We start from the raw sequence: 15,839 nt of genomic DNA, 5'->3' as shown, positions 1-15,839 counted from the left end.
CACGCACACACACACACACACACACACGCGTGCACAGCCCGCCTGCACACCCCCACAGCCCTGCACACGCCTGTACAGTCCTCCTGCACACGCACACGCCTGCACGCAGCCCTGACACGCACGTACACGCAGCCCCTCGGCGCAGACCCTTTCATGCGTGCACAGCTTGCACACGCATACAACCTTTTCCCGGGCAGCCCCCTCCTTCCCACTCACCCCCCTGGCACGCACAGCCCCCCTACACACGCGTGACCCTGTACGCACACACGGTGCACCCCCCAGCACAGACACACTGGTGCCTCCTTGCTCACCCCTACCCCAAAAATACATCCCACACGCACACCGGCACACACCATCTGCAGTCACAGGACATTTCTCTCTCACACACACTGACATGCAGCTCGCACACTTTCCCCCTTAGTCAGGCACCCAGCAACCTCAGACACATGTGCCCCTGCACCTCTCCCCACTGCACGCTCAGCGTTTCACCCCAAAACACTGCCTACAGTCACCGCCAGGGATGGGTCTCCCAGAGGTGCCAGGGGTCTTACCTGGTCTTGCCCAGCATCGTCACTGCTGGGGGAAGTGTCACAGGCAGGCAGGGGACCCTGGGCACTGCCCCATCCCTGGGGTGGCCCCACAGGGCTCAAGGAGAAAAATATTGGTATCGTCATACCTACTGCAGCGCAGGGAGGGCAACTGCCTTGTTCTGGCCAAAATTTCCCACAAAATCAGCCCCTTGTGCATTTTTCTTCCCCTTTTCTTGGTACAAAAGGCCAGATGGATGTTTCTGAGGCATTTTCCAACATGTAGAAAGAAGCCTGCGTTTAGCTGGAAGACTTTAGGAGCACCACAGGAATGGGCAGGATGGGTACTGAAGGTGCTCAGCTGAAGCAAGAGAGGGTTTCCATGAGCAGCACATGCTCATGCACTCAACCTGTCAGTCCAGCACACACTCGGGCAAAAAACCCTTCACGTCGAGCTGTGCAAACAGCTGATGTGCCATGGCATGAGTGAGGCTGCTTCCCATATCCACCTCTCTGAGTTGCCTAAGGACAACCAGGCAAAACCAGAGCAGGCAGCATTAGATATTCCTGATGCTCTAAATATAGACAAGCCTCACTTTTTTTTTTATATATAAAAAAAATTAGAGGGTTTTAGTCACTGTCTCTTTCCCAGATGCTGCTCTGCTCCGCAGCAGCCACCCCTGCTTTACCTCCGCTGGGCGCAGAGTTGGGCCGTGTGTTATCCTGCACACCGCACATCGTGTTCAACAGCACCGTGTCCAGAACAGCCCAGGCTGCCTTAAACTGAGAGATTTATGGTGTCCCGTACGGGGTCAGAGGCAGCCGCGAGCTGACAGCCCCGCGTGCCCCCTGCCCTCGGCAAACAGGCTCAAGTGCCAGTCATGGCTGTAAAATCAAGCCGGTGCGGGATCACCCAGGGGTGGCCACACTTCGCCTGACAGCAGATGACAGACGATGCTCCTGCCAGCCATCCTCAGGCCCACAGCCGAGGCCTCCACAGCCCCTCTCCTACCCCACCTTTGGGCAGGGGAGAGACACGAGCGGGTTGGTGACAGCAGCTGGGGACAGGCAGCATCACGGCTGCTGGGCTCGTCCCACCTCTGCTTCTACTTTGGCTCACAACCACGATCTGCTCCTTGCAGGGAAGTCGGGTGCCTACACAGAGGCATTTGCCTCCTTCCCTCGGTGCTTCCCAGCCCACCATGGGGTCACCCACGTTTGCATCAAGAATGACACCCCCCCTTTTGTTTTCTAAGTTAAAAACAAGCCTCTCTGGAAAAGTGTTTCTCCTGTGCAAGGCAGCACAAGGGAAATCTGCCTGCCTATCAGCTCCTTCGCAGGCCATCTGAGCTAAGTCCCCTGGTCCACAGGGTGAGGGTCCCCTCCATCCCCAGGCTCTGAGGCTAAATGGCTTGTCTGGCTCTCCTGCAGAGCAGAGAACCCCCAGCCCAGCGCTCCTGACACCGGCTGGGCCTCAGGCCAAGCTGCTGTGGAGCTGGTGGAAGAAATCCCCTCCCCGACAGAAAGACTTGCGGACCTGCTGTGTCCCCAGTGTTCCAGGCAGCTGTCAGGCTGTGGTCCCTGGAGGAGGCTACCAGCACGGTCCCATCACATCCCGTCCTGATGCACCACTGCTCTGTTGCTCTGATCTGCAGAACCGGGACCACGTTTAAGCTGGGCAGGCACAGGAGCATGTTTCCCTCAGAGAATAGCTCATGTATTTCATGCTCTTCAGGGATGTTAAATGCTGCAGATGAAGCATCAAACACCGGGGGTGCGAGCTGCAGCCTTTTCACCCCTTTTCCCACAAAGCTGAGGGTGCCCAGGTACAGCCACAGGGCTGCAAGACCAAGCAGCAGGAGCTGAGAGAGGAGTCAGGACACAGAGATGGTTGACTCAGCCTAACGGGGGTCCAGGCTTGCTCCCAGGCATTCCCCACCGCCGCCTCCCCTTTGCACCTCACATAGAGCCTCCTGGCAGCCAGGAACGGTGGGGGCAGCTCCTGGAGCAGCCTAGAGTGCAGTCTGGCGGTGAGCAGGCATGGGGAGAATCTCAGGAGACAGAAGCGAGGGACTGTGAGACCCTGGGAGGGCACTGCCCATGCCACTGTACAGCAGAGACTGGAGAGAGTGCAGAGAGTGCTGTGGGGGTCTCTCCCCATTCCCTGTGTGACCCTCAGCACTGCACCCCCCTACCCACGGCCACCCCAGCATCACTGCTGCTCTCTCCTACCATGTCCCTTCGCATATCTGCAGGACACAGCCAGGTCCCAGCTCCAGCTTCCAGCCTGCTTCTTGGAGGGCATCACCCCTGTCTGGCCCATTCCAGGTCAGAAGTGGTCCAGAGCTTTAGGGGCAACCAGTCCACACCAGGACAAGTGGAGGCAAAGGCTCTGAACAAACTGGGAGTCCGCAAAACAAGAGGAGACTGGTGTAATTTGGGGTGAGGGGTAGCCAGCGAAACACAAGCGGGAGGTTTGGCTTGAACATTTCTTTACTAGGGGAAACTATCAGGCAGAGAAGCAACAGGGCATTGCTGTCACTCGCAAGAGAAGGGCCAACAGGCACAGTTCCCCACTCTTGCTAGCCCAGGGACATAGACAGGACCACAGCGCTAAATCTGACTGACGGAGGAGAGCAGCACCTGCAACAGCACACTGTAACACTGAGCCGGCCGGAGGGCGAGGATACCTCCTCTCTGCAGGCACAGAGGGCTCAGAGTCTGCAGAGCAGTTGTCTTTGAAAGCGGACAGACAGCGTAGGCAGTGGGGCAGCCAGCATGAGGCTGAGGGTTAGCCGAAGGCTGGGGCACACAAAGAGGAGGACACTGGAGCACAGGCAGCACTGTGCTGCACCCGAGCATCTCCCTCCCTTCCAACACCATGTGATGGAGAGCCAAAATGCATGAAAACCAGGTTCCTGTAACATTTTACAGCTGTGCCTGGAGGATGCTTGGCCGTAAACAAGCTTTTGCTACCCCAGAATAAACACGTGGAGGCTTCCCAGCAGAGCCAGAGGGATGCTAGCCCGCTCCACGCTCACCCTTCCCAGCCCCAGTCCCGCAGCCCTGCGCCCCCAGCCCTGCCTGCTGATCCTTCACAGAGGGACTGCAGCATTAATGGGGCGTTTCGGAGGCAACAGCAGCTCCTCCATGGCTGAGCAGCACGGAGCAGCCTGGGGCAATCCCACCACTCACCATTAACCTGAGCCCCCCCACCCAAGGGAAGGAACTTGGCCGAACCCCACCGGGATGTGTTACATGGGAATGACCTTGTCTTCGCTACCCACAGCGCCAAGGCAGCCCTGGGGCAAATGAGGAGCGGGGAGGGGAGACACAGCCGGCTCACAATTAATTCTCCTCTCTATTCAATTACTAGCAGCAGGGTTGAGGCATGTTTCATGGGCGGTGGGAATGCCAGGCCGTGAGACTAGCCCTGTGTTCTGGTCACAGCCCCCTGGAGCTGTGCCCACCCTTGTGCAGGACCAACCTGGCTGACATGGTCCCGTTAGGTGCCTCTTCAGCAGGCTGCTCTCACGGCTTCATTCCAGGGAACTGGGCTCACTCCTCTGCTCTTTGGAGGTGGTTTCATCACCTCCTGTCCTTCCTGCCCAGCAGTTTTCTGGAAATGTGGCCTTTGCTTCCGTAATTTCAGGCTGCGCTCCTGGAAGTGCTGGTGGCAATACTGGCTCCATCATCCAGTGGCCAAGTGATGACTCCCAGGTAGCGATGCTCTTGCAGATCAGAGTCAAAGTTGGGCTCAGCTTTCCATCCAGGCTGGGTGATTTGGAGAAGAGCTCACAGCACACATCAGCACAGCAGGGGCAGCCTTGGGGGGCTCAGCACGGGACAGCTTCGCTCCGGGTCCCCAGGCAGAACCAGAGTTCATCCAGGGTGGTCCATGGATGCACAGAGGGATTTTCTGTTGGTGTTAAGCATTTGTCTTATGGCTACGTTTGGGTCCTCCGAGACTAGTGCTGTTTTCGGCGCTGGCATCAACATCCAGCACACGGCAGGGGTTCAGAGGTGAGCCAGAGACAGGGGTAAAGATCTGGCAGTGCTGAGCAAGGCCAAGAGCCTTGTGGAGGGCAGTGATGGGGACAAGATGCACCCCCAGGCCACATCCACCTGCAAGCAGAGAGAACTGGGGTGGCTCTGCAGCCACCCAGCTTGGGAAGGGGTCCACACAGAGTCCCCCATCTGGGCTTGAGCTAGGCAAGCCAGCAACAAAGACCAAAGGCCCGTAGCGAGGGCAGTTCACGTGAGAGCAGCTCAGGGAGAAGGTGGCATTCCCAGCCCTGTGCAATTTAAACTCAAGGTTGAGTATTTTTGTGCAAATCTGCTCTGCCTCTAACAGGGGCCAGTAAATGAGCAGCCTGACCAGGAGTGGCCATGACACATGTGTACAGGGAGGAGGGTGACACACATGGACACATGGATGAGGATGTGCTCATGGCATTTAGGCAGCTCCACTTCATTCTGACCCCATTGCACAGCCCAAACAGCATCTCCGGTACCTGGTCCCATGACATTCCTGACTGGCACAACTTCCCCAGCATCGTGGCCCCAGCCCAAGCAGCAGCACCCTCCTCAGGGTCTCCAGCCACACACCATCAGGCAGGGCTGGGAAGGGGGGTCAAAGCCAGGCTGTGTGGGAGGGGGCTCCACTGGCCACCCAGGAAGGTGGGAGCTATCACTCAGTGCCGGGGGTCACTGTCCTCTCTGTGGGAAGGGCTCAGAGGCTCCTTCAGGGCCATGAGGAGCTGAGACAGCCATGCAGAATGCCCTTTGCTGCCCAGGTCCAACCTCAGCACCCAGCCAGCCAGGCCAGGTGATCTGGCTTTGGTTTGGGTCCTCTTAGGAAGAGGACTCCTGTGCCCAGCCCGCAGGGGGGGGTTAAGCCTAAAACTAACAGCAGTGGCTGAGGTGGGGGGAGGCGGGGGGGACTGTCCATGGGCTGTAACTCTACCTTCGTTTGTTTGCTTATAGCATCCACCCAAAATGCCCATGTGTGTCTCCGGGCCCCTGTGTCAGTGGCAGCTGAACTGCTGACCCCAGGAGTTTGCAAAACACCAGGGTTATGGCCCCTTTGACATCCCAGCCCGGCAGAGCCGCAGCTCATCCTGACCCTGGCCCCGGGGAACCAGTCCCTGGGGCACCCTACACGGCCCGGCGAGAGCCAGGGGAACAGGGGGGAGGTGACAGGCCCAACGAGAGCAAACCCCAAAGAAACGGTGAGGTGGGCATGTTCCCCATGGCACCTGCTGCTCCCCCAAGGTGGCCGCAGCCCCTCAGCTCGCTGGCCAGCCCCACAGACCTGCCCCCACCCCCCCTGCTAGCCCTTCAAACCCTCCAGCTCCTGTCTGTCCCACAGCCCCCACCCCACACTGGCACTGGGGCTGGCACAGGAACCGTGTCCCTCTCCAGCTCCCCTGCCCAGAGCCGTGTCTGGTCTCTGTGCCACTCTGCACACCTCTGTGTTTTGGGAAGGTGGTCCCAGGCAAAACCACAACCAGAGCCTGAAGATGGCCTGTAACTGGTTTCTCCCAGGCACTGACTGTGGTAGGGGACTTCACACCATCCTGGAGCGTGGCCATGGCGTGCAAGCTCCCGTCACGGTGCAGACACCATCTCCAGGGTGTGCAGGGATGGGTCAGGGCCGCAGGGAGCCAGCCTGGGCACAGGAGCAAGAACACAGGGAGTTCGGGTGGGGTTTTAGCGGTCTCCAATAACTCTGTTCCCACTCTTTTTTTAATGCCATCTCCCAAGGGCCCAGCCCCACCACTAGACCATGCTGCCTTCCCCTGTGACCAGGAGGTCTGTCTGGCCAGCCCTGCCACAGACAAGATCCCTGTGCCCAGTGCTCTCTTCTCTTCTCTGCCCATCTGCAACAACCCTCTTATCCAGCCCCCAAAACCCTGCGTGCTGCAGCTTGGTGGTTTCCACCCCCCCGGGGCCAGTCAGAGGAGCAGGGACTGGAGGCATGGTGGGGGTATGGGATGTCCCACAGCCCCTACGCAGAACTATCATCAGCAAGGACACCGTGGAAGCCAAATCCTGCCCCTCCAGCCTAGGGCTCTGCCACCACTGGGGCTGGAAACAGGGGACTGTAACATCCCTGCACTCCCTGCATTGAGGTGCCTCCCTGGGAGGATCTCTCCAGCAGATCCTAAATCCCCTCGGGGCATGGCCCAGCCACTCTGGACAGACCCCGTCCCCCCCAGCTGCCACCAGCCATGGCAGAGATGAGCAGCCAGCGGTGACAGTCCTGCTAGTGTCAGGGACAGCCCAGTCCAGAGCGATTAGATTCGCACCTCAGAGGGGTCGAAGGCCAGGACACCTGCGACCTCCGGGTATCTTGGCCGCGGTTGTCGAGCACAGAGCTGCTAACACCGCCCTGGCGCGAGGCGGGCTGCGCTGGGGATGCGGGAGGGGACGGTGCGGGATGGCTGCAATGGAGCCTCACCCAGGCTGCCTTGCAAGAGGTTCTCTACCACAGCCCAAACACGTTCATTTTTAGCACCTACTGTATGTGTTTATGAGTCTAAACCCAACTCATGGCACAACCCCCGCTCCAGCATCACTCCATGCTCCCCCAGAGCCTTCTGCTGTGCCCCCACTGCAGACCATAAAGCCACAGCTGTCGTAGCAGCACCTTCGTGGAAACAACCCTCTCTTGTGCTCTGGGCAGCGCTGGGGACATGCATGTCCACTGCAAGCAGACACACTCAGCAGCTATCGCAGCCTGCAAACGCCCGGAGCAGAGCCTGTCCGTAAGCAACCTCCTGTGCTGGGATGCGCAGCCCGGAGCAACTGGTAAATCAGCTGCCGGCACCCGCTGTGGTGCCAAGAGCTGGAGGAGCCTCTTCTCCTCCCACAGAGTGGTCTGTAGGGTAAACACCCACACGTCCAGGCTCCCAGCCAGCTCAAGGCACGCTGGGGAGCGCCCAGCGCATGACCAAACGCAAACGAGCAGGAGATCACCCCAGACCCGAGTTTCAGCTTCTCCAGCATACAGGGCTGTTCCCACACACTGCACAAGCAGCATTTCCCTCTGCAAGGGGTATTGATGGGAAGAGGATGGGAAATACCGGCAACCCGGCCCTTCCAGATCCTGCTGCTTCGTCTCTTGGTTGCAACATGTCTCCGGCTCAGCTCTGCCAGCGACAGCCCTGTGCTTTAGGGTGCCAGTGGCTCCCTGAGGCGATAGCAGAGGTACCTGTGCCTGCTGGCGGACAGGACAGAACAGGGATAGTACAGTCAGCTAACACTGCAGAGAACAGGATGCTCATCACACCCACCACCAGGGTGGCCCGGGCTGAGGGTGGCTCTACTGGCCCTTTTCCTGGCATCTGCTGCCACTGAAGTGCCATGCACCTCACAGCTCTCTGCCCCATCTCACAGACCCACTGCACCCTGGAATAATGGGGGATGCTGCATCTCCAGGGGTATCCCACTGACCTTCTCTGTAGCCCAGGCAGCCAAGCCTCAGAGAAAAAGAGTGATACTACCCCAGTTCAGTGTTGGAACCAGCAACAGAGTGCTAGCTCATGGAGCAGGGGACCAGCCCCACCTACAGCACAGTTATAGCTGCGCCTCTCAGCTGCCCTGGGGCTCAGTTCTCAGCCATGGAGAGTTGAAACCCAGCAAGAAAGCTGTTGGGGCAGGACCAGCTGGGGCATCACAAGGAAAACCACTGCCTGGCCACACTCAGCAGGGTAGCTCCACATCCTGCTCCTCCATCCCTGAAAAAGCAACTCCAACCTGACCTCTGAAACCAGAGCATCCTCTGGGAGCCACCGGCCCGTCCCAGCCGCCTGGCTGGATGCAGGCAGCCAAACCCCAGCCCAGTGGGGCTGCACCTAAGCCAGACCCCGCAGCAAGCAGCCCAAACTTCTTGCTGGGCGCAGCAAGCTGGTTCGGGAGAGTACGGCAGCATGAGTGCATGGCCATGGTGCTCATGCATGGTGACTTCCCCGTTGAGCCATGCTATGGCTACGTTTCTCTGCTGCATGGCTCAGCCAGGGTCAGGGTTCCCTGGTGCTGCCAAAGCAGGGAGGGATCCATCCCCAGCCATGTCAGCACGCAGAGCCCTGAAACGCAGCAGAGAGGAGGAATGCTCAGAGCCAACTACCTCCTCCAACAACCCCAGAGCCATCACCTGGGTTGGGGCATCATTTGGCTCCCTGGGTACCGGCACATCCACCACTCCATGGGAGAGCAATGGGCTCCACACCCTTACATGCGTCTCCAGCATGGGGAGCTCACATATGTACACAGACACACAACAACTAAAATTTTCCCTCCGCCCTGCGCAAAACAAGGCAGCCCTCACACCAGGAGCCCCACGCTTCACTCCCCGTGCACAGAGAGCCTCCTGCCCCCCCGCCACCCCTGAGTACCCCCCAGCCCGGCTGTGCCCGAGCTCACCTGCTCTTAGACAGCCCTGTTTGTTTGCCCAAGGTATTTGCAGCCGGGGGCACCTGCTTTGATACCATCAGCTCCACGAAGGAAGCTGCTCACCTAGCGTGACCTCTGTAATCCCATCCTTCCCCATTAAGCGCTGTGTGTGAGCGCATCCCCCCTCCCAGCCTCCTGCCATCTCAGCATTTATCTCCCTCTCCCCAACCTGAGCACATTGCTGGAGAGTGGGGAGCAGACCTCTCCAAGTCACTTAGAAAGGGACCTGGCAGTGCCAACACCCCCTAGCCCCTCCATTGTCCCCTCTGGGACTGGGGTGTTCCCCCTCCCCTGGCATCGCCCTGCAGCGGTGCTGGGGACCAGGCAGCACTCACGGCAAGGCTCTGGGATGGGTTGGTCCCGCAGTGGTGTGGACAAGCTTGGTGTCCTCAAGCCTCCTGCCACCAGCATCGTGTCCCCCATGGTGCCACCTTTGCCCCCTGGCAGGACTGTCCCTCCTGCCACAGCCCCTTGTCCCAGCTACCTAGACAACTCTAAGGGAACCAGCACCCCCAGCTGGGCTCTGAGCCAGCCACCTCCCCCAGCCCACCCTTCCAGGAGCACCTTGTTAAAAATGATCTACTGGCTCTTATCTCCCCCAAACCAAGCTGGTCCTTTGCGGAGAGCAAGCAGGACCAAGACCTGGCAGATAAATTAGCCCTGACCCCTTCCACGTGCACGCGGGCAGTGAGATGTGTGCCATCCTGGCACTGGCACAGCCGCGGCTCCTGAACTCCCCTCCTGCACCACCAGCACAGGGCACTGGTGCGCTGTGCCCCACCAGTACCTCTCAAACACACATCCTACCCTAGGGGAGGATGCTCCCGCATCTCTTCACTCAGCGAGGCTGCCGAATTGCCCAGCTTCCCACAAACTTCCCCAGGGCAGTGAGATTTGCTGGGAGATCTCACAGTGCTTGTGGCCATGGGCACAGACCGCCAGCCCCGGGCACTCTATTGCCCCGGGGTGGCAGGAGGAACGATAATTCCCAGCGGACATGACCTCTCCCAGCTAGCACCAATCCTCCAGGACCCGCAGCAGGAGCAGAGTGCTGGGTGCCCTTTACATCCCAGGGGTTGCCCAGAGCCGGAGCGTGTGGCCATGCCCTGGTGCGACCCCCCCCAGCGGGGCGGCCAGGTGCGGGCAACCGGGCGGGGAGAGGAGACCAAAGAAGCCAGGAGTTTCGCGCTGGGACCCGCCATCCCCGCCACCGGCCCCAGACCTCGGGTCCCCCGGCAGGTACCGGGGTAACCCCGCTGTCTCTCCCAGCCCCCCGGCATCCTCCCCCCGCACCGCTGCTGCGGGGTGCATCGCCCCCAGACCGGCTCTGCTCCAGCCTCTGGTGCCTCCCCGGTAGTCACGGTCCCCAGGCAAATAGCCCTGTGCCACGGGGTTGGGACACCAACAGACCTTTCCCCTTTGCTGCAAGGGGCATCAAAGCCTCCCTCCCTCCCTGCTCGTGATGGGCTGTTGGAGGCCGGAAAGAAACGGAGGGGCTGTGGGATGCAGAGGGGAGTTGCACGGATCCCGGCAACCCACCACCAGCCTAGGACGGAGCCTGAGCTGAGGATCCGCCCTGGAGGATTTCCTACCCGAGTTCATGCAACCGAAATACTCACTGTCCCAGGACACCAACAGGGCCAGCAGGGCAGAACATGGTGCTTCTCAGGGACAACAGCCAGTGCCACAAACAAGGAGGGCTGGGACAGTCACTAACCAGGGATGCAAGATAAGATGCAGGGAAACCGCCGCAGAAGTCCTTAAGGCAGAATCTCACCCCTGGGGTGAAAAGTGCCACCTGACTGAAGCACAAGAAAGGATGAACCCCTCTCCAGGTACCCAGACACAGCGGGGAATGTGACTCCCCAGCAAAGGTCAGAGCTCAAACCTCCACTGCACACTGCAGGCACCGGTGTTTCACCCCTCCGCAGGGAGGCTGCTGCAGGACACAAGCGAGGACCTTGTTGTGACAGTGCCCAGCAAAGTGGCTCAAATCAGGAGCGTGTTGCTAACGGCACCAGGAGGGTGTTGCTAACGGGTGGGTTACCTTTGGGAGCACTTGGGGAACTGGGTCCCTACCCAGTACCACCCCCAGTGACTCTGCCCCTTCCCTTGGTACCCTGGGTGCAGCGCTGAGCTGACTGAGGGGGCAGAAGTGCATAGACCCCACAAAGGAGAGGAGCCCCTGGGTCCTTCCTGGGAGCTCCGCAGCATCTCCGAGGGAAGCAAACATCAGGGACTGGACAGAGGAGCATCTCCCACTGCAGTGCACATGGGAGGAACGTGTCAGCCAGCAGTGACCCCCCTCCAGACCCGATGCCTGAGAGACCTTTATTCAGAGTGTAAAAACAGTTCTTTACAAAGCAGATTGACCTAGAACCTCCTCCCAAAATCACAAATAGGCTGTAAGCTCCCACCCCACCATAACTGCAGTTGAGGACACAGCCTGGGCCCATTTCACACTTCCAAGTGTATAAAAACCATCTGTCCTGGTTTCGGCTGGGATAGTTAACCTTCTCACTAACAGCTGGTACAGTGCTGTGTGTTGGATTTAGGATAAGAATAATGTTGATAACACACTACCAACCACCTGATGTCATGCTCAGCATATAAAGCTGGGGAAAGAAGGAGGAAAGGGGGGATGTTCGAAATTACAGTGTTCGTCTTCCCAAGTGACCGCTACGCGTGATGGAGCCCGGCTTTCCTGGAGATGGCTGAACACCTGCCTGCCCATGGGAAGCAGTGAATGAATATGTTGGTTTTACCTTGTTTGTGTGAGTGCCTTTCGCTTTGCTTATTAAACTGTCTTTATCTCAACCCACGAGTTTTCTCACTTTTACTCTTCTGATTCTCTTCCCCATCCCACCAGGGGGGAGTGAGCGGCTGCGTGGTGCATAGCTGCCAGCTGGGGTGAAACCACGACACCATCAAATTGTGAGTTAAGAAAAGCAAACACACTAGAATCAATGGAAGTGCCTGTCCCACCACTGGCTTTACGTCCATCTGCTGGGGAAAGGGCCAGGACCGGGTGTTTCAGAGCTAGGGAGAGGGGGTGCACAGAGCAGAGGTTCAGGACAGCAAAAAGGCACAGGGCAAGGATCACCTCCTCCATCCCTGACACCCAACACAGGGATGGGGGAGACAGAATAGACCAGCAGCATCGATCCAGTTTTGGGATCAACCTCCCACAGCTGTGGGAAAGGAGACACCCAGGTGCTGGGAGCAGCTCCTGCTCCCCAAAAAGTTACAACAGAAAAAAAATAACAAAAAGAAAACCCCAAACAAACAAATACAAAATCCCAAAGCAGCAAATGTTGAGATCCTGGCAAGAGGTGTCCGAGGTAAAAGCCATCCGGGCAGAGAATACCAGCGAGTACCTGGAAGAAGAACCAGAGTGAGACCAGCAGCCTCCTGCAGCAGGGCGGCTTCCACCCACACATGCCACACTGATGTCACGGCCACTCAGACCCTTCCTCCGAGGCTGCCTGGCCCCTCACCTTGCCTGGAGATAAGTTACTGCTTCCTCTTCTACTTCTTGGCTGGCATGATAGGAGCAAGCTCCTCCTCCTCCTCCTCAGACAAGTCATCGTCCTCCTCAAAGGAAGCATCTTCCCTGTGCACTGGGACACACAGATAACTCTGTTACTCACCAACGGCTGTCTTTGCAAATACAACTGTCCCCCAAGACACCCCAAGAGCGGAGCAGCCCACTGGAGCAGTTTAAACAGCAGCTTGTGGTCAACAAGCTGTATCCCAGCTCAAGGGGAGTTCCCAGAGGGGAATAGTGACAGCCAGCCCTGGGAAAAGGGGACAGCGTGGGTCATCCAGACCCCTTTTCCCACGCAAGGCTTTACTGCATGGAGAGGGCCCCTGGGCAACCAGCACAAAGGGGGCACTGGGCACACATGCTGAGAAGCACCATCTCCCAGGGGCTCCCCGGCCGGTGTTTGCGCTGGAGGGAGCCCTTCCATACCCCTCGCTCCTCCCAAACTTTTCCCTGCACGAGTCCTTACTGATGCGGTGCCAGCCAGCGAGGTGTACCGGGCCAGAGCCCGCTGCCAGGCGGAAGGTGACCGGAGGCTGCAGCTTGAAGTTGTCCAGACTCAGCTGTAAAGAGACAGAGATGGAGCTGAGTTGGGGTGTGCTGGTTTTGGCTGGGGTAGGGTTGATTTTCTTCATAGTAACCGGTATGGGGCGATGTTTTGGATTTGTATCGGAAACAGCGTTGATAACACAGGGAGGTTTTTGTTATTGCTGAGCAGTGCTTCCACACAGTCAGGGCCTTTTTTGCTCACGCCATCCCACCAGCGAGCAGGCTGGGAGGGGCACAAAAGGTTGGGAGGGGACACAGCTGGGACAGCTGACCCCAACTGACCAAAGGGATGTCCCATACCAAACAATGTCATGCTCAGCACATAAAGCTAGGGGAAGAAGAAGGAATTGTGGGGAAGTTTGGAGTTATGGTGTTTGTCTTTCCAAGTAACCATTACGCATGATGGAACCTGGCTTTCCTGGAGGTGGCTGAACACCTGTCTGCCCATGGGAAGCGGTGAATAAATTCCTTATTTTGCTTTTCTTGTGCACATGGCTTTTGCTTTACTTATTAAACTGTCTTTAGCTCAACCCATGAGTTTTCTCACATTTACTCTTCTGGTTCTTTCCCCCAGTTCCCCTCAGACATCCCCACCTGAGTCTTCAAAATAACCTCTTACCAAGGGCTGGCATGACAACTTCAGATTTGCCACAGGGACAGCGATCTCCTGGTTCTCGTGGTTTCGCCCAACGACCTCCACCACATTGCACTCGTCCTTGGCACCATCCGTGAGGCAAACCTGGATGGGAGTGGAGATTGTGAACTGCTGCTCTCCCAGGAGACACATCAGGGACAGCTGGGGCTCCCCATGGGACAGCAATGCTACCAGCCAAGCTGCCATGAGCTGAGGACACCACACACCAGGGAGAGCAGAGTTGTGTTGAGTTGTGTCCCGTCCCTTCCTGTCCCATCCTCCCTCCCAGCAATTGCCACCCGACCACCTCCAGAGGGGCTCTGTGCCTTTCCCACCTGGGACAGCTTTTCTCAGCCTCAAGAGATGGCACCTGACCTGTGTTTTCTGCTGATCTGATCCATGCTGGCAGGTCCTGTGCTCCCAGGACAGAAAGCGTCCCCCAGGGAGAGGCATGAATGAAGCCCTGCATCTACCAGGGCTTGGAGAGCAACAAGACAGAGGCCCAGCTGATGAAGGGGACCATGTTCTAGCAGGAGGCTCCAGCAAGGTCAAATACAAGGGAAAAATACTTTCCTTCACCCCATGTCTGAACTATTCCTCTGCTGAGCAGCCTCCTGATGCCACTGGCTTTGCTCAAGCACCTCCATAAACGTGACAGCCCTGTGCCCTGCCCTGAGAGCAGCCAGTGCCAAGACCTCAGCTAAGGGAGTCCCTTGGTCCAACACGGCCAGGGAAGGGGGAATGAGCCTGGGAAGGAGGCATGAGGCTGTGGGACACCATAGAAGAGGACAAGCACAGTTAATTCTCACTTCTCTTACCACAGACAGGGCCAAAATGTGGTCAGAGTCATCTTCCTCATCCACCTGAAACGTGTAGGATTTGGTATTGGCAGTCAGCTCACAGCCTGGAAAGAGGAGATGGGAAAAGCTGAAGCAGCCGTTACATGGCCCTAAGTGCCATGGGCAAAGGGTTCCCAGGGCGACCCCCGGCTGGGCAACCACACGGCATCCCTAAAACACTTTATTTTCTCATGCTCAGGAGCAACCTCAGGCCAGGGCGCCCTGGGCTCCAGGATAAAGTGTCCCCAAGAACTACACACCCAGCTCAGCAACATACAGGGACAAAACCTGGTGTCCCCCAAACCAGGCTGCCACAAAGCAGTGCCCAGGGACACCCAAGGCCAATTAGGACAGGCGGGGCAAGGCTCAACCCCTCCAGAGAGCTGCGCAGCCGGGGCACACTGCTCGGGACAGCAGGAGAGGGAGCAGAGATAGAGGCAGCTCCGCTCCCCCCAGTGTCAGCAGAACATTTGCTCTGGCGAGAGGCTGGAGGCAGAGACACGGAGCGTGAGACCTGAGTGATGAAGAACAACCCGAGGGGAGGATGCTGGGCCAGGGAGCCGGAGTCCCTCAAGGCAAGTCTTAAGACAGATTTTATTACATATTTATGAGTACCTCCCAAAAACGCAAAAAAAAAAAAAAAAAAAAAAAAAAAAAAACCACAAAACAAACAAGGGAGATGCAAAATTATGTCCTTGGTTCTTCGGCTCAGGATTCAGCCGAGCATGGGAGGAAGGAGAGGCAGAGTGCCCCGGGTGTGTTTGGTTATTGCTGGCTGATTCACCAATGTGAAGCGGATCGGAAAAACGCAGGGCTGAGCCTTACATACCAGACCCGGCGTTTGCCACGGGGAGAGGGAGGAACCGGCCCCAGCAAACACAGCCCAGGGCAGGACCTCTTCCCGACCGTGCTTATGTATTCAGCTCAGCAGGGGAAGGACCGAAATCCAGGTGCATAAAGGGCCTGGGGGGGTGGGGGAGAGGCTGCTGCTCCGCTCCCCCTTTGGGCTTCGGGCCGGGAGCAGCCCGGGACGGCTGTGCCCACGCCCGCTCGCACACACGTTTAGCGGCAGCGCCGGGCCACGTGTGGCGGGGGTTTAACAGCCCCAGCCCGGGGAGGAGGGACACGGCTCTGCCGCCCCACGGAGGGCACCCACGGAAGGCTGACGTGGGAGCGCGGGGGATTAACCGGAGGTGCAGGGAAGACACACACACCGCCCCACGCACCCCCCAATTACTCCCGGCCCTTTGCACCTACCAGAACCCCCACGACCCCACGCGGCTCCCCCC

At 58.3% G+C, this 15,839-nt stretch overlaps 2 protein-coding genes across 2 annotated transcripts in view; both read right to left on the bottom strand.

The window, feature by feature from the left end:
• Positions 1 to 12,424, bottom strand: part of FGF8 (fibroblast growth factor 8 (androgen-induced)) — a 21,702-nt gene extending 9,278 nt beyond the window's left edge. Inside the window, exon 1 of the mRNA XM_009894255.1 lies at positions 12,362 to 12,424. Coding sequence (XP_009892557.1) covers positions 12,362 to 12,424 — 63 coding nt within the window. The remainder of the gene's footprint in view (positions 1 to 12,361) is intronic.
• The window catches only part of NPM3 (nucleophosmin/nucleoplasmin 3), a 7,843-nt gene continuing 3,911 nt past the window's right edge, over positions 11,908 to 15,839 (bottom strand). Inside the window, exons 2-6 of the mRNA XM_009894254.1 lie at positions 14,530 to 14,660; positions 13,697 to 13,816; positions 12,998 to 13,091; positions 12,482 to 12,604; positions 11,908 to 12,361 (exon numbers count right to left, since the gene is read on the bottom strand). Coding sequence (XP_009892556.1) covers positions 12,513 to 12,604; positions 12,998 to 13,091; positions 13,697 to 13,816; positions 14,530 to 14,660 — 437 coding nt within the window. The 3' untranslated portion in view covers positions 11,908 to 12,361; positions 12,482 to 12,512. The remainder of the gene's footprint in view (positions 12,362 to 12,481; positions 12,605 to 12,997; positions 13,092 to 13,696; positions 13,817 to 14,529; positions 14,661 to 15,839) is intronic.

Source organism: Charadrius vociferus, unplaced genomic scaffold (assembly GCF_000708025.1).
Source record: "Charadrius vociferus isolate BGI_N301 unplaced genomic scaffold, ASM70802v2 scaffold711, whole genome shotgun sequence".
Lineage (NCBI taxonomy): Eukaryota > Metazoa > Chordata > Aves > Charadriiformes > Charadriidae > Charadrius > Charadrius vociferus.
The sequence above is the reverse complement of the archived record's forward strand: the minus strand, read 5'-3'. Positions and strand labels throughout refer to the sequence as shown.